The 25,180-nt window shown below is 52.4% G+C and overlaps 2 protein-coding genes across 6 annotated transcripts; both read right to left on the bottom strand.

Annotated features, from left to right (window-relative positions):
• Positions 1-63: 63 nt before the first annotated feature.
• DEPDC1 (DEP domain containing 1) lies at positions 64-10,971 on the bottom strand. Of its 2 annotated transcripts, XM_021535621.3 has the most exons (12): positions 10,879-10,971; positions 9,985-10,250; positions 8,351-8,495; positions 7,535-7,653; positions 7,021-7,151; positions 6,516-6,563; positions 5,699-5,839; positions 4,494-5,249; positions 3,783-3,955; positions 2,955-3,131; positions 2,566-2,751; positions 64-770 (listed from the first exon to the last, which is right to left on the bottom strand). In XM_021535621.3, exons 1-12 carry the CDS (start codon positions 10,942-10,944, stop codon positions 630-632), a joined length of 2,349 nt encoding a protein of 782 aa, XP_021391296.3. In that variant the 5' UTR covers positions 10,945-10,971; the 3' UTR covers positions 64-629. The 2 variants fall into 2 exon arrangements, with proteins under 2 accessions (XP_021391296.3, XP_085442205.1); XM_085586079.1 differs by lacking the exon at positions 4,494-5,249.
• Positions 10,972-11,547: 576 nt separating this feature from the next.
• On the bottom strand, positions 11,548-25,120 carry LOC110473255 (cystathionine gamma-lyase). 4 transcript variants are annotated; one of them, XM_085586081.1, is made up of 13 exons: positions 25,017-25,120; positions 23,503-23,609; positions 19,187-19,268; positions 18,579-18,674; positions 17,585-17,694; positions 16,903-17,034; positions 15,656-15,713; positions 15,393-15,470; positions 14,613-14,765; positions 14,362-14,483; positions 13,839-13,891; positions 12,690-12,828; positions 11,548-12,072 (listed from the first exon to the last, which is right to left on the bottom strand). In XM_085586081.1, exons 3-13 carry the CDS (start codon positions 19,212-19,214, stop codon positions 12,064-12,066), a joined length of 978 nt encoding a protein of 325 aa, XP_085442207.1. In that variant the 5' UTR covers positions 19,215-19,268; positions 23,503-23,609; positions 25,017-25,120; the 3' UTR covers positions 11,548-12,063. The 4 variants fall into 4 exon arrangements, with proteins under 4 accessions (XP_085442207.1, XP_085442208.1, XP_085442209.1 ...); XM_085586082.1 differs by lacking the exon at positions 25,017-25,120 and adding an exon at positions 24,909-25,009; XM_085586083.1 differs by lacking the exon at positions 25,017-25,120 and adding an exon at positions 24,808-24,846.
• Positions 25,121-25,180: the final 60 nt, after the last annotated feature.

Below are 25,180 nucleotides of genomic sequence, written 5' to 3'. Positions count from 1 at the left end.
CACTCCTATTTTGAGAATCACATCAACAGATTCAAAATGAGTTTTCCATGAAAATGTCAAAAATACACTTCAAATCTTTTAATATAAATAAATATCAAAAAGCTGATGAGGGTTTTACAGATTATATGAACAGAAGTATTTATGGAGTGAGATAATAATTTATTTATGGTGAACTGGCTCTCCTGGCCCTGAACTCATAGAAGCTCCTTTGTTTAAAGACAAACATTTTGAGAATGGAAAAGGCACTTGGTCACAACACACACACATGTAAAAACTACATTGAATGGCACAAATTCCTGAACAGACATTTAAAGGTTGTAACAAGAGGCAGGTCATTAGTTTCCCATAAAAAAACATATATAAATTTTTGGTTAACAACAGCTTTATGTGTATTTTCACATTTTCCTACTCCAATATACTGTAATACTTTGTAAACAGATAAATATTTTTCTTTTAGACGTTATTCCAAAGTATCTGCACCAAAAAAAGGTATTTTGGCACCTTCCAGCACAGTGTCCATGTAAACATTTCCTCCTTCCACAGCACAGCCAGCAGCAAACTCTTGCAGCAATTCCTTTGGTGAATCCCTCAGAGCTCCAGCAGGGAGAGCTGGCTCAGGTGTGGTGAAATCAGTACCTGAGGCTGCGGAATTTGGGTTTCCTGAGGCTCAGCAGGGGCTGTTTGAGGGTGGGTTTGTTCTCCAGGAGCTGCGCTTCCGACTCCGTCCTCGGGAACCTGCTCCCGTAGATCTGGGGATATTCCCTCTGGAACTGCAGCACACACAGGCACCAGTGAGGAGAAAACCCCAGAGCCCCCACAGAACTCCAGCTGTGCCAGAGCACACTCCATGCCTGCTGTGAGCTGCCTTCCAGGAACTCCCTGGATAAACTGTTTTACCCAAGATTCAGCGTGTTTTGGAAAGGTTCTCCCAGGAAAGCTTAGCAGTGATTCCATGGAAATGAAAACACCTGGAATCAGAGCAGTGATTTGCACATTGTGCCCGTTTCCCTTGCAAAGCCTCGGGAAGGGATGACAAACTGGAAGTACATCTGAACATGAGGCAAACCTTTCCACTGATGGATTCAAACCACCTTTGTGACCTCTGGGGTTGACACAACTGGGACCTTCCTTACCCTCTAGAAAGTGCCATGAATTTGGCTTTTCCCAAGAATTCCCATCAAGAAGAACATGTCCAGCAGGCCCAGGGCAGTGTCCATCCTTGTGCTAAGGCACCTCCAGTCCTGGGATCATTTTTGGGCCCCCATTTCCTTCCTCCCCTTTCTCCTGCTGCTGTGAATCACTTCTTACTCCTCACTTACTCCCAGCCTTAATCAACTGTAATTAACCATTCTTAGATTCAGAAGTTCTGATTAACCAAACCAGACTCACTTTTGGAGGCCCAGAAAGTTTCCACGACACACATGGAAGTCAGAGCTGCAGGAGGGGCACCAAAGCCAAGTGTGGCTGTCCTGAAAAGCTGCTTGTTCAAATGGGAGTCACAAGACTTGCTTAGGAGATTCCAGGACAAGTACAAAACTATTCCATTGGGCAGAAAGACTTGCCAAAAGAAAGAAAAACCCTCCAGGATTAAATCCTGCCAGAACTGCTGTGTTTTAACCTTTCTATTAGGCAAGTTGTTGGTAGGCCAGAGAAGTGCAAGATAATCTTGAGCACTGTTAATGTTACAAAACACAAAGCCAAGGCCACCAAAAGAATGTTTCAGGATCCTCAACAGAGAAAGTTTGGTCTCTTTAAAGCCTAAAATTATTGCTGTGCCAGGGCCTGCCCACCATGCCAGAGAAGAATTCCTAATTCCCAATCTCCCATCCATCCCTGCCTCTGTCAGTGAAGCCATTCCCTGTGTCCTGTCCCTCCCTGCCTTGTCCCCAGCCCCTCTCCAGCTCTCCTGGAGCCCCTCCAGGCCCTGCCAGGGGCTCTGAGCTCTCCCTGGATCCTTCTCCTCTCCAGGGGAACATTCCCAGGGGCTCTGAGCTCTCCCTGGATCCTTCTCCTCTCCAGGGGAACATTCCCAGGGGCTCTGAGCTCTCCTGGATCCTTCTCCTCTCCAGGGGAACATTCCCAGGGGCTCTGAGCTCTCCCTGGATCCTTCTCCTCTCCAGGGGAACATTCCCAGGGGCTCTGAGCTCTCCCTGGATCCTTCTCCTCTCCAGGGGAACATTCCCAGGGGCTCTGAGCTCTCCCTGGATCCTTCTCCTCTCCAGGGGAACATTCCCAGGGGCTCTGAGCTCTCCCTGGATCCTTCTCCTCTCCAGGGGAACATTCCCAGGGGCTCTGAGCTCTCCCTGGATCCTTCTCCTCTCCAGGGGAACATTCCCAGGGGCTCTGAGCTCTCCCTGGATCCTTCTCCTCTCCAGGGAGCCCCCCCAGCTCTCCCAGCCTGGCTCCAGTGGATGCAGCATTAAAAACCATCTTTCAAATCCCAAGCAGAGCACATGAAGCACTTGACAACTCTTGAGCACAAACATTTCTCAGCACATTCTGCTCCTCTCCTGCCTGGGCCCTTCCCTCACACAGGCACTGCAGAAGCAGATTAAATTAACTCACCTGTTTCAACTTTTTCTTTTTGTCTTTCACAGAGAGGTTTTTATCCTGTATGATGTTCTCCAGCAGCTCTGCCACTGCAGCCTGTGAGGTGGAGACCTTTTGTTCTTCAAACTCCTGAGGAGTGATTTGTTTGCAGTAGGAATACGTTGGCAAGATGGCACAAATTTCTTCTTTTTCCTGTTTGCACTGGAAGAAAAAGGGCTCTGCATGCACTCAACTGATTCTGTACTGCTTGAGTAAGTAGCTAATGAACACCCACACCCACTTACAAGCTGCAAAACATTATAATTAATAGCTACACATTCAAAATGTCCTGGGTTCATTTGCATTTCCCCAACTTCAGAAGAAGCAATTAACAAATGAATCTGAACTGCTCTCACAGCACCAACCTGAGCCTTCTCCATGTACTTGAGGTGATCCTGCACAGCAACCTGCAGGTAAACTGGGACTTGGAATATTTCCTGCTGATGGTCCATCAGGAAGGAAAGCAGGCGTGTGGAAAGCAGCTCATCCAGGTCTTCCTCCTCTGCACAGCGCAGGACACAGCGGGAAAACGTCTGGATCAGCTGGAAAAGTTCAGCACAGCTGCACTGCAGAAAGCTGGGGGATTTATCTTCTCCTCTCCACTCTACAGTGGCTCAAACCCCCCAAAGCCAACTTCCAAGTGTGGTCACACAAGCAGGAAAAGTCATCATTGTTCCCTCATCTGACTTAATTTCTTTGGAACTGAACAGAACTTTCAATTAAAAATACATAATGTAAAAAAGTAGCAGAAAAAGGCTTAACCTATAGAAAAATTAACATTTTCACAAAACTGTAGAATAGAATCCTGGAATGGTTTGGGTTGAGGCAGGAACACCTTCACTGTCCCAGGTGCTCCAAGACCTGTCCAGCCTGGCCTTGGGCAATGCCAGGGATGCAGGGGCAGCCACAGCAGCTCTGGGCACCAGTGCCAGGGCCTGCCCACCCTCTGAATAAAGAATTTCTTCCTACTTCTGATCTAAACCTGAATCTTCAATTGGTCATCTTTATGAGTGAGGTGATTAAAACCTGCAGAGCCAACCTAGCCCAGCCCTAATGCACACAGCATTAAACTGGAGTGAACTGGGCTTTAAGGTCCCTCCCAGTCCAGTCTGGGATTTTAAATAGCAGCTGGCTGGGAAATCAGGCTGAGGAATCATCTGCATTCTTTTAAGAAGAGCTTTCCCTGCCCTTACCAAGGACCTGTTGCCCATGGCATCGTGCAGCCGTGGCATGTCCACGTTGCCACTGATCCTGGCCACCATCCTCAGCAGCAGCTGCAGCTTCCTGCGCCTCGGCGGGGGCAGCAGCAAACAGCAGATCTGCAGGGCTTCCACTGCAATTCTCTCCAGGTGGGGCTGCAGGAGATCTGCAAGTTAACCACAGAGAACTGGCATTAAGATCTGAACCAGCTCCCAGCATGTTTTTACCTCAGTGTCACAGAATTCTTGTTTTTTGGTGTGATTATTTATGTTTCAGAGAAATCAGCTGTAACACAGAAGAGAATATACAGAATATTGTGAGGTCATTTTCAACTTCATTATGGTGCAATTAGGACCACAATACAATTAAGGAATGACACTAATTATTCCCAGAAGTATTTCCAGCAAATACTGATTTACAGAACAGAAAAAGACATCGCCAACAGGCAGGAGTGTGCAGATTCCCTGTCCCCATCACTTACCTGAGCAGGAAGACCAGTTACTGACACTCATACTCCAAAGATACTACACACTGTTAGCAGAGCTACAGCAGTTTAAACAATTTAGCCAGCAGATTTTCTTTAAAAACCCCACAGCCCCATGCTCTGTGCCTACCCACAAAGCTAGCAAGCGTGGCAGAGGTGAGGGAAGCAGGGATTAGTGAGGCCACACAAGGCAGTACAGCATGCTGCAGAGAGCCCTTACTTGTGCCAGCCAACACACAAGGGGAGGGGGGGGCAGAGCGTCCTGACAGGTCTGTGCTGCTCCTGCAGAGTCTCCTTTGGACGCTGATGGCCACAGAGGGGCTGGGTGTGCCCTGCCCCCGGGGCAGGGGCTGCACTGTGATCTCAGCACGGGGTCTGTTGATGGCACTGCAGCTCCTGCAGCTCCTCCTGCCCAGCAGGCTCAGGGACCCGCGGCTGCCACCCCTCGGCTCCTCAGCCCAGGGACACGGGCCAGGCCCTCCCCTGAGGCCCTGGGCTGGACCTGAGCTGTCCCAGCCCAGCCCCAGCACCGAGGTCACTCCGTGCTCCTCCAGCAGCTCTCTGCTCCTCCTGCTGGTGCTCACACCTCCTCCTTTACCACACACACTTGAAGCAGCAGCAGCTCCAATTCTTTCCAAGGAGTAACACCTTGTCCTAAATGCTCCAGGTGGCTCTTGGTCATTCCTGGATGCTGCAAGATTCTGGCAGCTCCCTCCTATCAGGTTCCCAGCACTCCCTTGCTGCCGTTTCTTCCTGTGCTGGTTTTGGGCTCTCAGCTCCTCTGAGGAAAACCTCCTGGAAGATTCTCCTTTCTCCTTCTTGTCAGACTCTTTGAGGAGCAGGCTTAGGAGAAGACATTCAGTGGACTTGAAAGAGTTCAAGTGAGGAGGTTTTGAAGGCTGAGGGTCACATTTCTCCTCTTGGACAGAACGATTTCCACTGCCCAGATCAGGAATTTGGATGCAGCCACACAAAACTATCACGAAATGAAAGAGATGTTAAAAGTGCAAGTGGTATGAAAATGAACCAGTTCAGAGAGCTGCTAACTGGGCAGACAGACAACAAAGTCAAGATATTAATTAAGATATTAATTAAGAAGGCTTTAGTTCAGTCCCAAAGCAATTTAACATGCAAGAACAAAGACAGGTAACGCTGCAGCAGTGAGGAGCAAGCAGAACAAGCACATCTTTTGAAGTTTTTGTTACTGAATATTTAGGATGTGAGCTGAAACAGCAATTTAAATGGGAAATCGTGAGGCAGAAGTACATTTTAATTAACACTAATACAAAATGGAGCAGTGATGATCCTCCTCAGATTGGAGCTCCCACGCACATCAGAGGGCCAAGCTCTGCTTTGAATCACCCATTTGTCCCCCAGCTGATCTGAACTCAGAGCTTCCCTGACTGTTTCTAAATTCATACATACCTAAGATATTAACAAAGAGCTCATAGTATTCAAAAGTAAGCAATGGCTCAGGGAGACTGAGAAAATAATCAGCAACTGTTCTGAACACGTCCCGCTCAAAGCCACTGTAGGTGGCTTGGCTCATGTCATTGTTCCTGGGCCCTGAAAAGAGGGGAAGAAAGGAAATTCACACCAAAAATCCACAGTCCCATTAGGAAATAAAGTTTTGAAGACCAGCCTAAATTTGTTCTTGTTTCACAAGCAAAGAATTCTATCAGCAATCCACAAATATTGTATTTGGCACAATTTGTGAGCAAAAGCAGTGTAAGAGATTCCAGGCAGCCACTGAAGAGCTGTGCTCAGTTCTGTTCCACATCAAGAAAATAAATTAAAAATAATCTGGGGTCTTCATAGGGTCCTCAGCAAAATAATCACCCACCCTTAGCATGTCCCTTCATTTCCAAAGCACAGTGATCTCAGTTCTCCCACAGGGAGTTCAAGCCCCTTGAGCAGAAGGAAGCTCAGCACATGGAAAAAAAAGCTCATTATCTCTGGTTTCATTAGAGAGGCACTCATCTAATTAATTTAGAGTTGATTGTTTACAAACCAAAGAAAATGCATCTCCCCATTTTAATATGAAGTGTAGGAAATGTTTTGGTCCAGCTGAAAGCCAGGGACTGGAAAAGCAAAGTCCCCTTCACTCCTGAAAAACTGCATTAGAGGAAACCACCCAGAGGTCTCTGAACTGAAACATCACAGCCGATTTCACACACACAAATATTTCCCTTTCGACTCTCAAAAGAGGCTCCTGGAACTTGGAAGCTCTTCAGTGACTTACAGTAGGCCAAGCACTTCATGGCTGACAGCACCCAGTGAGGGAGGTCTTCTGAAATCCAAACAGATAAATGCACCATTCAGACACGAGCCCAAATAATTAACAACTAATAATGGCTCACACATGTTAAATAACACTTAAAGCACAACATATTAAATTTAAAACTGATTTTAAATAATGCTCCATGTGCAATTTTGAGAGGATACAAGGGAATAATTTCAAGCTGAAGGTGGGCAGGGTTAGATGGGATATTGGGAAGGAATTTTTGGCTGGGATGGAATTCCCAGAGCAGCTGTGGCTGCCCCTGGATCCTGGCAGTGCCCAAGGCCAGGCTGGAGCAGCCTGGGACAGTGGAAGGTGTCCCTGCCATGGCAGGGGTGGGATGGGATTTCAGGTCCCTGAGCTGTGCTGTGGTTTGGGAAAAAAGTATAAACAACACACTGTGAAAGAGAAGAATTACTATTTATAAATAAAGATTTTGAAGCAAATCTAGGGAGATAAATGTCACCTGCTTTGTCCTGCAGGATCACCACCCCGTGTTTGCTGGTGTTGCTCATGTTGTACATGACAAACTCTGGGATTATCTGGGCTGGCTGCAGAACCTCCTCCAACGAGGGCAGTCCCAGAATGGTTTGCAAGCTGGGGAGGAAGAGAGCAGAGGTTTGTAAGGGATGAAGGAAAACAAGTTCTTCCCATATCTATTCCAAAACTCTGGCTGAGCTAAAGTGCTGTTGGAGAACTTCTCACTTCCAGGAGGACAACTGGGGACACTTTTCCCTGGGACAAACAGCAACAACCAGCAAGGAGGAGCACCTGAGGTGTTTAAAATATATTTCTGCACCAGCACGTGGTCAGAAATTCCTTAAATGCAACAATCCAAAGTTCATAAACAGATTAGAAAACCTGTGTGAACAACAGGAAAAATTCAGCTTAAAACAATTAACAGTTAAAACCAAAAGGTGGAAGCTTGCTTGGGCTATTTCCCACTAAAGGAGAAGGTGCTGTGTGAATTCCTCACTCACTGTATCTGGATGATGTTTCTCCATGTTTCCTGCACGTATTCCTGGCTTATTTCCCTCCTCGGCACTGTGCCTTCCTTCTTTTCTCCTGTTACATCAGCTTTTGGTCTTGCTATGTTTTCCTGAAAATGAGTGGTTGATACTGTAAGATAAACAAGCTTCTTAAGGCAATTAAAAATTAGAGAAAATTGGAATTAGAAGAACAGGGCATTCTGTGGAACATTAAATTCCACATGAGCCGGGGGAAAAACTGCAGCCTCAGCGATGAAATGGGAGCACACAACTAAAAAGAAAGGGAAAAAAACCCTGATCAATCCAAAATCAGCAATTTAAAAGGTAAAAATGCCTCAAATCCAGATGTATTAATATGTGAATTATCCTCCTTTAGGACTGGAACCTAAATTCAGATTTTATGCATGCCAATCTCAGCTGAATCAAGGGCCACACACGCATTCCATATTCTCCAAAAGATGACAAACTAAATTATTTGTGCCTCTTATTTTTCCCCCAAAGATAAATTAAATTTCAACAAGGCCATGTTGTGCAGATCATTTCTAGGACTTCACCTCTTCACCTTCCAGCCCTCCCAATACTTTAAAATCCCTCGGCAGGGATAATTCTCCACTCAGACAAAACAAAGAAAACCCAAAACAAAATAAAACCCCTGTCATATAATTTTTTTCTTAGTATTTCTGAATTCCTTAAGTCTGAACTATTCTTTCTTAAGGGAAGATGCCATAACAGAGTAGTGCCACTAAATTTTAAGGAATAAAGACAATGCAAGCCAACTGCAATGCTGTGAGGAACAGAAGTTATTACCACAGACTGCAGGAACTCTTGTTTTTTCAAACCCCTTTTAGATGAGCTGGGCAGCTTAAAAAGTTTTCCTTTGTCTCCAGAGAAGTTTTCCAAGTTCTCCCTTGGTGGGCTTGGTAGAGGTTTGACTGGAGAGGTTGGAGGAAATCTGTAATGAATGGAAGAGATGTTAAATGCATTCCTAATTGATCTGTAATCAAATCAATTACTTGACAAAACAAAACCTCTGACTCCATACCAGTGTGACTCTTAGATTCACTAAAAAAAGGATTTTTTTTTTAATTTATCATATGATAAATTAGCTTTAGGTGTTTTTCTTGATGCCAAAGTCAAGCTGAAGACGTTGGCACAGCCTGAGCCCAGACCATGAGAAGTGGGGGCCATGAATACCTTTGATTTCAGAGCTTGGCTCTGTTTCCCACTCAGACCTTGTGTAAAGAGCCCAGGAGAAGCAAACCCAGCAGGCAGCTCCCTCAAAACACCCTGGCTTCACTCCAAAGCACTGGAGTGCAGATTGAATTCCAGCAAAAACCTCGGATGGACACACTCAGGAGTGAAGTAAAACACTCAGAGGAGCAAAATTATGCTAATAATTAACTTTTTACACAAGATGTTTAACCCAAAGCAAGCTCTTTTTGCAAATCTGAGCACTTTTCATTAAAACCCTCAACCTGAGAGACCAGAGTGTTGCTCCTGGACACTAAATGAGCACACAGAAGCTTGGTAAGTTCAAGAGAGAAAAAGAGCAAATTTTATTTCTGACTTTGCAATATATAGAGTGCCAAAAGTGACCGTGGACTGGAGGATGGAATTATTACTTTTCCAACCACACTGGTCAAACCAACAGCCCATCAATTCTCTCCTCCCACAATGAAAAATGCAAAACAATCATTATTTACATGAACAGTGCGTGAGATCTCCAGTAGAAATATGCAAACATCAGAAGGCATGGCAAACTTTTAAAAGAACTTTAAAACTTTCAAAAGAACTATAAAAGAAAATGCTTTTAAAAACGAAGGCAATTGTGAAAAATGCATATTTTATGATTGGCTTTTTGCAAATATTACAATGAATATTATATGTGTGATGTTGGAAAGTTGTGCTGTATTAATTCTCTTAAGTAGTGTGTTAAATTTAGTTTTAGGTTCCAACATAATGTTAAAATAGAAACTATGTATGCGGGGGAAGTTTTTTTTTTTTTTTTTAGGAATGAGATACTTGAGGAACACCTAAATCTTCCAAAGGAGAGGAATTTATGGCTTCTTATCAGAAGAAGCTGATTTCTTCAGGCCTTGCTCAGACTTGAAGACGCCAGGGATTAAAGGAAACAGCTGACATACAACAAACAGAGTTTCTTGTTTTAAATAGAATGTATGCATAACCATGAAGGATGTATGAATATACAACAAGTGTGTTGGTTTAAGGTGATTCCTTTGTTCACAAGGGATGCTTTTTCTGACTTAGTGTCCGAGAGCTTCTGGACATCCGTAATTCTTTGCTTTTTACTGTCTTGTAATTGTCCTAACTCTAATTGCATTATTATTTTTATAACCCTTTTATTATTAAACATTTAAAATCTAAAAACCCAAGCGACTGGCGTTTTTCCCAGCACCGTGGGATCACTTTAAGCTCCGTACCTGTACAGGTCACCGTTGTCCTCCAGGTTTTCGGCGCCCCAGCGGCCCTTGATGTCCTCGATGACATGGTTCTTGAGGAACTTGCGCAGCAGCTGCACCGTCTGCTGCCGGGTGACGTCGGGCCCGAAGCCGCTGCTGCTGCGGAGCACCGGGTGCAGCCAGTCCGCGGCCTCGGCGGCCGTGAAGCAGCCGCCGTGCGAGCGGAGGCGCTGCCGGTGCCGCCGCAGCGGCATCCCCGCGCGGAAGCGCCGCGTCACCTCGTTCCACTGCGGGGACACGGAGCGGCTGTGGCAGCGCCCGGGGCCGCGGCAGAGCGCGGGGAACGGGGTGCCGGGCACCGCGTACCGCGGCACGGGCTGTCCCCGAGAGCGGGGAACGGGGGTGCCGGGCACCGCGTACCGCGGCACGGGCTGTCCCCGAGAGCAGGAACGGGGGTGCAGGGCACCGCGTACCGCGGCACGGGCTGTCCCCGAGAGCGGGGAACGGGGGTGCCGGGCACCGCGTACCGCGGCACGGGCTGTCCCCGAGCGGCCGGGGTCGCGGCAGAGCGCGGGGCGCCCCCGGCCTCCGCCACGAGGCGGCCCCGGGCACCCGCGAACCGACAAAACCGGCACGGCGCAGAGGCGCCCGGCGCCCGCGGGTCGCGACAGCGAACAGGGTGTCCCTGAGCGCCGTCACGGCAGCGAGCGGGGTGTCCCTGAGCACTCACAACAGCGAACAGGGTGTCCCTGAGCGCCGTCACGGCAGCAGGTGGGGGGGTCCCGGCGCGCCCCGCTGTCCCCTCTGTCGCGACACCGGTCCCGTCGCGCAGCGCTCGCACGGGTGCCACGGGCGCCCCGCTTCCCCCGCAGCAGGCGCGCCCCCGGTGCCGCGGCAGCCCCGCCCGGTGCTCACCAGCCTCGTGGCGCGGTACGGCCCCGGGTTCAGCCCCGGTCCCGGCGCCGGTCCCGGCCCGGCCATGGCCGCCCCTCAGCCGGGGAGCGCAGCGCCCCCTGCCGGCCCCGCCGCGCGCGCAACGGCCGCCGCCGCCGCCCCGCCGTTCGAATCCGCCGCCGGCCGCTGATTGGCCGAGACCGGCGCGCGCGGCGCGTGACGTCACGCGGCGGGCCGGGCTGAGGGGACGCTGCGATCCCACCCCGGCACCCTCAGGGGCGTTAATTACCCCGCTGTGATTGACAGTAATGACAGAAATTCATTAACCCCAGCTCGTTAGCAGTCATTAACGGGCTGGGACAGCTGGCCCCGCCTCATGCCAGAGCTGCTCCTGAGGGGGTGGCACTGGGTGGGCTTTGAGACCCATTCCCACCCAGAGCAGTGTGGGATGCTGTGGAATGAGGAGGGTTAGGTGGGATCGCCTTCACTTTGGTTTTGTCAGGATTTCATCCCTCTGTGCAATGAAGGTTATTCTGGGAGTGGCCAGTACAGAAGTGTCCTGCCTCAGCTCCAGCCTTTCCTCAGCTCCATCCCCTCCTGCCTTCCCACGGGAAAATCCCAACAGCTCCAGGGTCACTCCATGCCCTGATTTTAAACATAAGGAGCAAGTGCACATGGAAAGACAAGCAATGAAAGGAAAAGTGTGTTTTAATTAAAATTATTAACCCACAGCACATGATTTTTTCTTAAGAGACAAGAGCTCCTCTTTAGAAAGTTATTATTTACCAGGTGTTGGATTTCACTTCATTTTCAGTAAAACATCAAGAGAAGAAAAAGCTCTTAGGCAAATTTCTAACTTAATTAAAATAAATCTGAGCTCAACCGAGTTTTTGAGCTGAGCTGACGGGTGAGAGGAGAATCATCTGAGAGCAGTAACAGAAGCAGCCCCTGTGCCCAAACCCTGCAGGAGCAGCAGGAACACTGAGCTCTGCTGGGAGAACTGGGAGCACATTCCCGGGGTGCCCACGGCTGCTCCCACCCAGCTCCTGGCTCCAGACATGGGCAGGGAGAGCCCAGGCTGTGCCCAGCACGGGAGAGCCCGGGAGCCCAGGCTGCAATTCCCAAAGGCAAAGCAAGAGTGGTTTGGTTTCCGTGTCCTCGTCCACAGCCAAGTCCAGTTCCAAGTTCCTTCTTGACCCTCAGGGTTTATGCAAACTGCAGGAAGGAAAGGGAGGGATCATTGTGCTCTGTCCCCCTACCAACCACACATTTTTATTTTCCTTTGCATCAATTACAGTCACATTTTAGCATTTGAGTTGCCTGAATCCATGGGGAACTGTGCCTGGCACACCCCAACTGCTCCTGAATCCATGGGGAACTGTGCCTGGCACACCCCAATTGATCCTGAATCCCTGGGGAACTGTGCCTGGCACACCCCAATTCTCCTGAATCCATGGGGGACTGTGCCTGGCACACCCCAACTGCTCCTGAATCCATGGGGAACTGTGCCTGGCACACCCCAACTGCTCCTGAATCCATGGGAACTGTGCCTGGCACACCCCAATTCTCCTGAATCCATGGGAACTGTGCCTGGCACACCCTAATTCTCCTGAATCCATGGGAACTGTGCCTGGCACACCCCAACTGCTCCTGAATCCATGAGGACTGTGCCTGGCACACCCCAATTCTCCTGAATCCATGGGGACTGTGCCTGAGCAGGGCTGCAAACAGGGAGTTTTCCATCCCCAGCCCAGGGTCCCTCAGGCTCAGCCCCTGGGAAAGGCTGGCTGGGATTGCTGTTGGATTGTTGTTGGAGGGAGCTCCCCACTCACCGCAGCCTTCAGGGCCTGGTCCAGGTCTGCCAGCAAATCCTCCTCATCCTCCAGCCCCACCGAGAGGCGGATCAAGGTGTCAGTGATTCCCAGCTTTTCCCTTTCCTTCTCAGGCACAGAGGCGTGGGTCATGATGGCCCTGTAAGGACAAAAAACATCTTTATCCCAAGAATTTGGGACTCTTATTGGTGAAACCATCCCAGGCGGTTCCTTGCCAGCACCCCTGGAATGGCAGCAGGACCTGACACCTCTGCTGTGCCTCTTGTGTGACCCCACAGATGCAAAGAGCTCCTGGCAGCAGTTCCTGGAAATGGTGGGAATGCTGACAAGTCAGGGAATTGCATCTCCAGGATGTATCTCCAAGACACAAATGATTAACAAGAAGTGGATACTTAAAAATCTGGACCTGACAAAGGAGACACTCCTATTCCTCTTCCTTCCAGAGCTGTTCTTTTATTCCACAGAAGCTCTGTAAGCTCTGCATGTGGGGAATGTGCAACCTCCAGGATAAAATCTCCTGGTTTCACTTGTGGTTCCTCAGATCCCTTCTCAAACTGTCCCAAAGAACTCTGGAGGGTTCATTCTCTCCAGCTACAGAGGCCACAGGCAAGAAGGGATTGCCACATGGGCTCAGTCACTGGCACCAGTTCCTTCCAGCTACTGGAAGGGTTCAGGTTTTGCTGCGAAATCATGAAGTGAAATGATTTAACATTTAAATAGAGTCACTAAAAAGCAGACTGGCTTTGAGTAAAATAATGCCATTCCATGAAGATGCTATTTTGAGCAGTTTAAAACACCCGGGAGGCCCTGCCAGGGACCAGAGGCAGCTGGGGGCACACAGTGACCGTGCCCCCTTGTGAGAGCAGGGAGCTGGGCATTCCTCAATCCCAGCTGCTCCTCATCCCAACACTCTGCAGCTTCTGGGATTGTCTTCATGGACACCAACTGTGCCTCAGCCCTCCAGGCAAAACTCCTCTGTCTCTGCACCCTCACAGAATTCCCTCCCTCTGGAATCTCCCCTGGATTTGTGCTGCACAACTGTCCCCGAGTTCTGCTACAGGCAAAGTAGCAGAACAGCTTTGGGGGCTGGGAAATTGTGGGAATTCTGTGGTGCTCTGCAGCTTTTTGAGGCTCTGAGGATGAACTTACGGATGCTCTGCCAGGCTCTCGTAGCCACCCAGACTCTCAGCCAAGGTAAACACCTATGGCAGAAAGGGAAAGGAGTTATCAGGAGTGGGCTCAGGACACAAACACCTCCCAGGGCACAGGGAGAGTGAACACCTGGCCAAACAACAGCACAGGCTGGGCCAAGGACCCAGCCAAGCATTCCCAGAGCCAGGGGCTCCCTCTCTGCCCCACGAGTGCCTTTCCCTCCTGAGGGCACTCTGCACTGTTCCAGCAGAGCTGCCCCAGCTCCCCAGCCCTGCAGGAAGCCCTTTGCCAGCAGCAGCTCCTGGGCTCAGCTGGACACGCCTCACCTGGGAGCAAACAAACAAACACTTCCAAGGGGCTGAGGCGTCCCTTTGTTCCCTCTCATTAACCCCATGGATTAATTATCCCTGATTTGGAGTGGGACACAGCCAACGGACTTGGCAAGAAAAGGCACTTCACCCTCCCCTCAGCAGGGCAATTACAGCTCCCTCTGAGGGTGACTTTATTGTCTTTATTTTACCTTCAGGTTCCTGAGGAAGGCAGAGGCATTTTTGATGTTCCCTTTGATGTAGAAGGTGACCATCCCAGGACAGCCTGTGCACTGCTTCTTCATCACCTCGTGCTGAGGGTGGGAAGGCAGCCCTGGAATGGGGAGAGTTGGGAGAATTCCCAGTGAATTCCAGTGCAGAGCTGGGCACCTAGCCCCAGTCACGGGGCACCACAGCTCCCAAATCCCTGCCCTAGGTTTCTCCCCAGTCCCTGCCCACCCACCTGGGTAAAGGACCTTCTCCACCCGGGGGTGGGATTCCAGGAATTTGGCCACAGCCAGGCCGTTCTTGAAGTGCAGCTTCATCCGGATGTGCAGAGTCTTGAGCCCCCGGTTGCAGAGGAAGCAGTCAAAAGGGGAGGGGACAGCTCCCAGGGCTGTGGGAATGGGAACAGAATTCCAGAAAATTCCACAAATTCCACAGAATCCCACAGCAGCGTTGGTGTTCTGCATTCAGCAAAGCCGAACACATCCTCATCTCCAGCATTTCTGAGGTTGGAACACGTGGGAAGACACCCAAGGCAATCTCTGTTCCTCATCTCCCACACTGGGGAGCCAATTAATGAGGCCAATTAACAGGCTCAGACCTCAAGGATTGCATTTATTGGGCACAATGCACCTTCACTGCACAGGGCAGAGCCATGGACAGGAATTTATTCCTGACAATGAAGAGGCTGGAAAATCGCTGGAATCATTAGAGATAAGAAAATTCTGCATTGGGCCCATCATGATGGGTGAGGGAGTTCCAAACCCCCCAAACCACGGGGGGAACATCAGTGGGTTCAGGATGGGCTCCAGTGCTCTCCTGAAGTGCTTAGGAAGTGGAGATCAACATCTGTCATTTTGTGGGACTTTTTTTATTGAGTTTTCCCAGCTCTGTTAATTTACATTCCAGGCAGATTTCTCACTTGTGTGCGTGCCCGCCCTCCCCAGCAGGAGCTGTGGATGTGAACAGGATTCCTGTCACAATGTGGATGTGAACAGGATTCCCTGTCTGGACTTACCATTCTGCAGGAATTTCAGCCTCTCATAGAGATCATCCCGGTTTACAGAGACCAGGCCTATGAGGACATCACTGTGCCCTACAAATGACAGGGGACAAGAATGGGATCAGCTCCTGCCACAAGCCCCAAGTGTAAATAAAACCCCTGGGACACCTCCCACCATCCCAGGCTGCTCCAGGGGCATCCCCACCCTCCCAGCCAGGAATTCCTTCCCAATCTCCCTCCATCCCTGCCCTAAGGATGTGCTGAACTCTCAGACTCACCATTCATGTATTTGGTTGCAGAAGATATACAAATATCAGCCCCCAGGGACAAAGGACGCTGAAAGGAAAGGAAAATAACAACATAATTCAAGTTTGGCTGCACTCAGGTTCATTCCCTGCCTTTCCAAAGGGCTCTGAGCTCACACAGGAAAAACGAATGGAGAAACAAACACAAAAACCTGAGGATGGCAACAGAACATGTGCTAAAAGCAGCAGTACAGGGAGGCACTCTGAAAATGTGATTTAAAAGCACTGCTCCAGCTCCCACAGGCTCCAGGGAGAGAAGAGACTGAGCACATCCAACAGACACTGCAGAGCTGGGAAAAAATGGTTCTACTGCTGAGCTGAGGCAGGGACAAATCCTGGCACTGACCCACAGAGGGCATTCCCTGGGAAAGGAAGGGCTCAAACTGCAAAGCAAAAGAACTGCTTTGCTTTCCAGGTGTTGCAGATCCTGCCCTGGGGGAGCTGAGAACACGAGGAAAGGAGGCTCCTTTGGCAGCCCTCTCTCCCCTCAGCTCCCAGCCCTCTGCCCAGGAGCCTCCTGAAGTGAGACAAACCAGGAGGTGGATGGGCAAGAGGTGCTGAACAGTGACAGATTTTTAATTGATCACTAATTAAGGCACTTTGCACATAGTATCAACACATTCTAAACAGTGAGGGGCATCCCTGTTAAAACTTAACAAAGCACATAGATGCAAAAACTGCTGCTGCCACATTAACATAGACTCCCACCCAGGGAATGTGGACATGCCCAGCCAGAACCATCATGGAAAAGGCCTTTTACACACAATATTGATGGACAGAGCACTGTAAAATTCTCCTTTTCCTAGCCCAGTGTGGTACCTGACCTACTGCTTGCACCAATTAATCATTAGCACTGGCTTTCCCTCCACACCAGGCTGCTCCACACACATTAACCAACTCCCTGTGCTCTTCCACACAGCCCTCTCTGGAGGAAATTGGGAATTCTGAAGTGAATATCACATTGCAAGGCAAATCCCCAAGCTTCTGCAATGTCCCAGGCCAACTGCAGAGCTGCTTGAGCTGAGCATTAACACTTTCTGAGGAGTTATCTTAATTCAGCAAGATCACAGTACCCTGAACAAAACCAGGCACTTTGCACTCTGCAAAAATGGTGACTTTAAACCTACATCAGGGCTTAGCTTGGGCTCCTGGGAAATAGATCTGATAGAATCCCTTTCCAATCCCTTTCCCAATTACCTGCCCTGGGGCAGGTGACACACCTGGAAGTAGGCAGACATGAAGCTGTTGTCCACGGCCAGCAGCACCCCCGGGTGCCTGCGCACGATGTCTACACAGGCTTTGATGTCGATCACCTTCAGCGTGGGGTTCGTGGGGCTCTCAAGCCAAACCAGCTGCACAAACACAAAAATCTGCAGGTCAGGGAGGTCCCAGGGCTGGGCTGAGTCCCAGGGGCTCTGGGGGTTCAGTGGTGGCAGCTCCCCGTGGGGTTGGTGCAGTGGGATGGGCAGTGGCCCTGCCAGAGCCAGGGGAGGCTCCAGCTGGTCCCTCCAAGCTCAGGGAGGTTTCCCTGGGCTGGGTTTGGGCCATCCCAGTGCATCCCAGCTGGAGAAGGCCTCCCACAGCCAGGGCAGAGCCTTTCCCAAAGCCTTTCCAGCACAGTTCCCGTCCCCTGGAGCAGGGGATCACCCAGCAGTGCCACGGAGCACCCTCGGCTCTGCACTCGGTGTTCCCTCTGCTCTTCCTCACCGTTTGCCTTTTCCCTCCTTTCTCTCCAGGGCTTTCTGCCCTTCTTAGGATGCTTTCCATGAGGCAGCACCGTGGGATATGGTGGATCCAGCTGAGCCCCAAGCTGCCCCCCCTCAGCTCAACACACCCCCAAATCCAGCAGGAGCAAGGATAAAGCAATTTAACATCTCTAAAATCCACTTCCCTCTCTCCTACCTTGGTCTCTGGTGTAATTGCAGCTTCCAGGCATTTTGGTTTTGTGCAGTCAACAAAAATTACTTTCAAATTATTTTCTGAGGCTACTTTCTGGAAATATCTGTTTGTGCCTAAAAAACCCAAAAATCACAAAATGAAAGAAGTTCCTTAATGTTCACTCCCTGCTCTCCAGCCTCCTGCATCATGCAGGGACACTCAGGAGGGCACAGCTTATGCTGCACACCAGAAATGGCACATTTATATTTTCTCTATTTATACAAAGTTAAAAGATTGTTGCAGATTTAATGATCATGAAATAGCAATAATGGAAATATGGGATGAGAGTGATTTAGGAAGTACTTGAAATCAATGTGGGGTTTATGATCAGGAAATTAAACAGAGAAGAATGAAGGGGAAGGCTCCAGCCACTCTTTCCCATCTGTCCAATAAAAATGATTCCTTCCTGTCCTTGAAGCCTTTCCCTGGGAAGATGTCAAGAATCCAGCAGCAACGGGGGATCAATGGATGTGCAGCACTCACTACCAGGAAACACTGCCTGCATTAAAAATTTATTGATCAGCTCCTTTTGCCAGGTGATCCCCAGGGACTCAGTTTTCCATCCGAGCATGAAGGGCTGGAACATGGAGGTGGGTTCTGCCAGCTGAAGGAAACATCTGAGAGATGTTTGGGAGGTTCTTTTGTGAGAAACCCTTTCTTTATAACAAACCAAGGCGGAGGAGAAGCAGTGAAATTCACCCCTGCAGAAACCAGCCCAGGCTGAGGCTGAAAGGAGCAGGGGAAAGTTCCCAGGAACTGCAGTGAGCCCACCCTGCTGAGGGACTCTGGCAGGGCTGGGTGCACCCTGCCACTGGGCAGTGTGAGGAAGAGGGGATTGATAAAAACTGCCTTCAAAGGACAGGGGGGTCCTACAGGGGAAATTCAGAGCTCCTGAGAGCCACAGACAGGTTTGATCCCCTGCACAAAGGAGGCTGAAGACACTGAATGCTGTACACACCTCCATAGACGTCATCCATGGAGATAACTGTGTCCCCCGGCTTCACCAGGTGACAGATGTTCAAAAGAGCTGCTGAGCCAGAGGAATAAGCCAAACCTGGAGGAGAAAGGATCATCAGTGCTTGATGTGATGCAACAAGTCAGATTTACCTTGGCCTTTCTTGCTTTGCCTCTGAGAAGAACCTGTTCTGTCACTGCCTCACTGAGAACGTGGAGCCAGTGAAAGCAGGAGATGGATGTGCACAGCAGGGAACCAGCACGGACACTGGGACAGACTGGGACAGACTGGGACAGACTGGGACCAGGGGCTGCCTGCTCCCACTGCCTCCAGTGCTGCTGCACAAGGATGGATCCAGCTCAGCCCAGGCCATCAGTGAGGAAGCAGCAGAGAAACCCAGGCATGGAGCTGGAATTTCCTGAGCCAGAAGCGTTGGGCTCTTCCCCACCTTGGAGCTGCTCCTGCCCACAGCCAAGAGCCAGAGCCGTGGTCACAGATCCATGGAATGGTTTGGGATGGAGGGACCCCAAAGCCCACCCAGTGCCATGGGCAGGGACACCTCCCCCTGTCCCAGGCTGCCCCAAGCCCTGTCCAACCCATGAGGTGCTCACAGTATTTGGCTCCATCGAGGGCGGCCATGGCCTTTTCCAGACATTCTCGTGTGGGATTCCCAGACCGGATGTACTCATAACCCTGGGGTGGGAATAGGAAACAAACATCAGAGAGAGCACTGGGAAATTCTGGGATAACAGCAGCTCTAGGTTCCTTAAAGAGTCCTGGCTGAGGGTGTCCAGCTCCTCCCAGAGCAGCAGGAGGGTGTCCTGGCACAACATCCAGCTGGGCATCCCCCTGGAGAAAGGGGCCTGGGGTGCACTGGGGCAAGGAGCCACATTCTCCTGCTTCTCCCCAGACATCCATCTGTGGCCTGGGAGAAAGGGGCCGGGCAGCACAGACCAAGCATCCCCAGAACGCCAGGCTGGGCCAGGCTGGAAAGGACCGAGAGGGTGCCCTGCTCCCACTCCTGCTCAGCAGGGAGCAGAGAGCACAGGGCATGGGATCGTGTCCACACAGTTCTGGGTATCTCCAGTGAGGGAGACTCCTCAGCCTCTCTGGAGGAAACTCTCAGGAAAAATGTTTGTCCATCACACCCACAGGGCACCGGCATCTCCTCTCATCAGTTCTTGACAAACCACGTCTCCTAGTGCCACAGCTTTTATGCAAATTCTGGGGAAATTTAATGAGGAAAATACCACTCATGCATGCACAGATGCAGTTGTTACCAAGAGAACCTGCTGAGCACCCTGGGATTTGCCTGCTTTTAGAACTTCTCTTTAATGTCAACTTCCTCATAGTCAGGAACCCTGCAGATCACTCTTGCAGACCCCCCCGGCAAAAGCATGGATCCTGTCATCAGGATGTGGATACAGCAGCGTGACTCCTCCTGAGGGCCTCCTCAGCACAGCTGGGATTCTGTGTGGAATGAGGAATCACAAAGCAAATTCCTCCTGCCCGACCAGCACAGCGCGAGTTTGGTGCAGGTGTTGATTTAGGAGTGGCAGCTTTGTGCCACGTCCCGTCAAACCTTTCCAGCACTTTCTACAGGGCATCCACAAAATCCTTAGGAAATACTCCCTCAGTTTGGGAGCAAAACCGAAGGAGGCTCTTACACAAAGTATGTGTAGTGGAGCAGGGATTCTGCCCGGACCCTGGGGCGGGCGCAGGGTCGGGAGAGCCTCCCATATTTCCGGCTCCGGGCAGCCCCTGGAGCAGCATTCCTGCCAGCCTGGGGGCACTGGGGGCTCCCTGCTCCCCTTCCCCCGCCTTCCACACGGGAATCACCCCAAGCTCACGCCAAGCGCTCCGGACCGCCGCCCGCCGCGGCACGCAGAGCCCCGGGCTGGCTCGGGTGAAGGCAGCACAGCGGCTCCTGCGCTGCCACCGCTGCCCGGCGGGGCCGTCCCGGGGCGCAGGGCCCGGCCCCGCGGGCAGGCGGCTCCGGAACGGCCCCGCCGGGAGCCCGCAGCGCCTCCCGGGCGAGAGCCCCGCACCGGCCGGGGGAAAGGGCCGGGAGCGCCCGCAGAGCCCGGGACCGGCCGGGGGAAAGGGCCGGGAGCGCCCGCAGAGCCCGGGACCGGCCGGGGGAAAGGGCCGGGAGCGCCCGCAGAGCCCGGGACCGGCCGGGGGAAAGGGCCGGGAGCGCCCGCAGAGCCCCGCACCGGCCGGGGGAAAGGGCCGGGAGCGCCCGCAGAGCCCCGCACCGGCCGCCTCCCGTACCCCCGCCGGGACACGCCGGATGCTCGTGGCCTCCCGGGTGTGCCCAAGCCCGGAGGCGGGCTCGGTGTCCGTGTGGGTGACTCAGAGCCTCGTGCGGAGCTCGGTGCCCCGCTGGCGGCCGCACTCACCGTGTGCTCGCCGGGCGCCTGCTGCTTGAAGGTGGTGGAAAGCGAGATGGGCGGCACCACGGCCCCGGAGCGCCACTGCTCGGGCTCCTGGCCGAAGTGGATGGCATCGGTGGCGAAGTGTTTGAAGGGCGGCAGAAAGCCCTGCGTCCCCGTGTCTGCCATGGCCGCGCTCTGCGGGACCGGCCCTCAGCGCTGAGGGGGCTCGGCGGGGCGCGGCTTTCGCGCCTCCTCATTGGCTGCGGTGCCGGCGGGGCGCGGCTTTCGCGCCTCCTCATTGGCTGCGGTGCCGGCGGGGCGCGGCCCTCGCGCCCTCCCATTGGCTGCCGGCGGGGCGGGGCCCGCCCTGCACAGGCAGTGCCCGCCCGCTGGGGGGCGCCGCACGCCGCGGGGCCGCTCCCGGGGGCGCCTTTCCCGGGAGGAACCGGGAATCACCCGGGAGCGCCGGGAATTACCCGGGAGCACCGGGAATTATCCGGGAGCACCGGGGATCAATCACCCGGCAGCACCGGGATACCAGGAGGAACCGGGAATCACCCGGGAGCACCGGGAATTATCCGGGAGCACCGGGGATCAATCACCCGGCAGCACCGGGATACCAGGAGGAACCGGGAATCACCCGGGAGCACCGGGAATCATCCCGCAGCACCGGGATCATCCCGCAGCACTGGGAATCATCCCGCAGAAGCAGGGATCATCCGGCAGTACCAGGAATCACCCCGCAGCACCGGGATCATCCGGCAGCACCGCAATGATCCATAGGGGAGCGGTGTGCTGACTGCACAGGCTGGGGGGACCTGCTGGGGCAGCTCTGGGGGAAGGACCTGGGGGTGCTGGGGGACAAGGAGCTGTCCTGGCCAGCAGTGCCCAGTGGATCCTGAGGGACAATGAAATGTCCCTGGCCAGCAGTGCCCAGTGGGATCCTGGGGTGCATTGGGAAGAGCATTCCCAGCAGCTCAGGGGTGATCCTGCCCCTGCACCCAGCCCTGGGGGCACCTCTGGGTGCTGTGTCCAGCTGTGGCTCCTCAGCACAGCAGGGCCAGGAGCTCCTGGAGCTGAGCAAGGGCCTGGAGCATCTCGGTGCCCAGGAGGGGCTGAGGGAGCTGGGGCTGCTCAGCCTGGAGAGAGCCCAGTGAGAGCGCTCAGCCCTGGGTATCTCTAAGTGTGTCCCTGTGTGTCCCTGGCTCTCCCTGGGTGTCCCTGTCCCTGTCTGTCTGTCCCTGGGTGTCTCTGTCCATCCCAGTCTGTCCCTGTGTGTCCCTGTGTGTCCCTGCCTGTCCCTGTCTGTCCCTGGGTATCTCTGTCTGTCCCTGGGTATCTCTGTCTGTCCCTGTGTGTCCCTGTGTGTCCCTGGCTCTCCCTGGGTGTCCCTGTCCCTGTCTGTCTGTCCCTGGGTATCTCTGTCTGTCCCTGTGTGTCCCTGCCTGTCCCTGTCTGTCCCTGGGTGTCAGAGCAGCCCCAGGCTCTGCTCCAGGCCCAGCGATGGCCCCAGAGCCACGGGCAGGGACTGAGCCCAGCAATTCCCCCTGCACAGGAGGCCCTTCTGCCCCGGGCAGTGCCAGCCCTGAGCAGATTGTGCAGAGAGGCTGTGGGCTCTCCCCTCTGGGGATATTCCAGAACCATTGGGACACAATCCTGTGCTCTGGGATGTCCCTGCTGGAGCAGGGAGGTGGCTCCAGAGGAGCCGCTGTGGTCCCTTCCAGCCTTTTACATCCTGGGATTCTGTGATTAAAAATTAATTCAGTGTGTCTCCCTGCCAAGGTTATCCTGCAAGGACTGACGTCCATGGAACAGTACTTTGACATCTGAGGACAAAGGACGTATACATGCTGAAGGCCACTGATGAATGATTTATATATTAGATTTTGTAAGGAAACATTTTCTTTACAACAAAACTATGGATAAAATCTGAACAAAGCTGGATCTAAGAAGAACAAACCTCTGGATATGTGCAGGGCCATGCCCCAGCCTCACATACAAGCAGGAACCTGGGATTTAGGAGGGAGGAATTCCATCCCCTGTTGACAAATCTGCTTGCTGTAGGAAATTCCTGTTGATAGGCAGATAAAAAAAACCCATTCTCAAGAATCTGTACGTGTAAAGTAATCCCTAAAGTGTAAAGTTGGGATTCCCTACAAATACCAGTTTTCCCAGAGCCCTTCCCATGAGTAATGCCTTGGTTCCATTTCTGGGGTGAACAAGGGAGTCCATAATAAGCTGGTAAACAGTGACTTCATGCCTCTAGTAATTAAAAAGGCAGCGTGAGGCTTCCAACATCAGCTAAAGCCTGAGCCAATCCCTCCATTCCACAAGACCAGCCGTGCTCCGTGTGTGTTTCCAGCACGGGAGAACAGAACTCAGAATTGCTCACAGTGCCAGCCTCTCACATTCTGCCCCCAGCTGGGTTCGACTTTCCTCAAAAAACGAGAGACAGAAGAATCTCATTGGAAAGACCGCTGGAGTATAGAGCAAAAGCAAATTTTTTTTCTTTTTCCCTAGAATTACTTCAAATGACTTCAAACACTCACTTGAGATGAGGGAGATGATGTGAACTGAGGAAAGACAGGGTCACCAGGAAGGCAATTCTGTTATCACAGCAGGTCTGGTGTCCCTGGCAACTTGGGGGTTGTTTTCCCTGGTAGAATTAGCAAAAAATCCAATTCACCAGGAATTTGGGACATCATCATTTTTACAATTACTCATGCCATATTGGAAGCAGAAACTTGCAGAACTGGCCCAGGAGCGGGAGGTGCAGTGGGAAATTGGGAAGCTCCGACCCAAACAGGTCCTTTCTGAGCTGACACTGCACCTACAAGGACTCGCACCACAGCAGGGGGACTGTCCTGTTTGTCCCTTTGAGGAACACCTGTCCAGGTCCCATCATTTCCCAAAGAAATTTCCATGGAGGGTGGGAGAGCACTGGAACAGCTGCTCAGAGAGTGGTGGAGTCTCCCTGTCCTGGTCCCTTGGGATGTGGCCATCAGGATCCATTACTGATCCTGCCCACCCCTCAGGATGTGCCCTTTGGGATCAATCTCGCCTCTCAGGATGTGGTTATTGGGATCAATCCCTGATCCCACCCCTCAGGATGTGGTTATAGGGATCAATCCCCGATCCCACCCCTCAGGATGTGGTTATTGGGATCGATCCCTGATCCCACCCCTCAGGATGTGGTTATTGGGATCAATCCCTGATCCAACCCCTCAGGATGTGGTTATAGGGATCGATCCCTGATCCCACCCCTCAGGATGTGGTTATTGGGATCAATCCCTGATCCCACCCCTCAGGATGTGGTTATAGGGATCGATCCCTGATCCCACCCCTCAGGATATGATTATTGGGATCGATCCCTGATCCCACCCCTCAGGATGTGGTTATTGGGATTGATCCCCAATCTGTCTCCTCAGGATGTGGCCGTTGGGATCCATCCCCAATCCCCTGTCCTGCTCCTCAGGATATGATTATTTGGATCGATCCCCGATCCCTTCCCTCAGGATGTGGCTGTTGGGATCCATCCCGGATTTCCAATCCTGCCCCTCAGGCCGTTCCCGTTGGGATTGGTGATTGATCCCCAATCCCCAATCCCTTCAGCCCATGCCCGTTGGGATCGATGATCGATAATCGATGATCGATCCCCAATCCCCTGTCCCGCCCCTCAGCCCGTACCCGTTGGATCGATAACCGATGATGGATGATCGATCCCCTGTCCCGCCCCTCAGGCCGTACCCGTTGGATCGATGATCGATGATCGGTAACCGATGATCGATGATCGATCCCTGTCCCGCCCTCAGGTTCCCGCCGGGGCGGTTCCCGCCCCGCCCCTCAGGCCGTACCCGTTGGATCGATGATCGATAACCGATGATCGATGATCGATCCCTGTCCCGCCCCTCAGGTTCCCGCCGGGGCGGTTCCCGCCCCGCCCCTCAGCCCGTACCCGTTGGATCGATGATCGATGATTGATAACCGATGATCGATGATCGATCCCCTGTCCCGCCCTCAGGTTCCCGCCGGGGCGGTTCCCGCCCCGCCCCTCAGCCCGTACCCGTTGGGATCGATGATCGATAACCGATGATCGATAACCGATGATCGATCCCGGCCCCGCCCTCAGGTTCCCGCCGGGGCGGTTCCCGCCCCGCCCCTCAGGCCGCCCCCCCTCCTCCCGCGCGCTCTCTCGGCGCGGCGCAGTCTCGCGAGAGCGGCGGCCGA

Source organism: Lonchura striata, chromosome 8 (genome assembly GCF_050655825.1).
Source record: "Lonchura striata isolate lonStrDom1 chromosome 8, ASM5065582v1, whole genome shotgun sequence".
NCBI lineage: Eukaryota > Metazoa > Chordata > Aves > Passeriformes > Estrildidae > Lonchura > Lonchura striata.
Note: the sequence above shows the minus strand (reverse complement) of the source record. Positions and strands in the feature narration are given on the sequence as shown.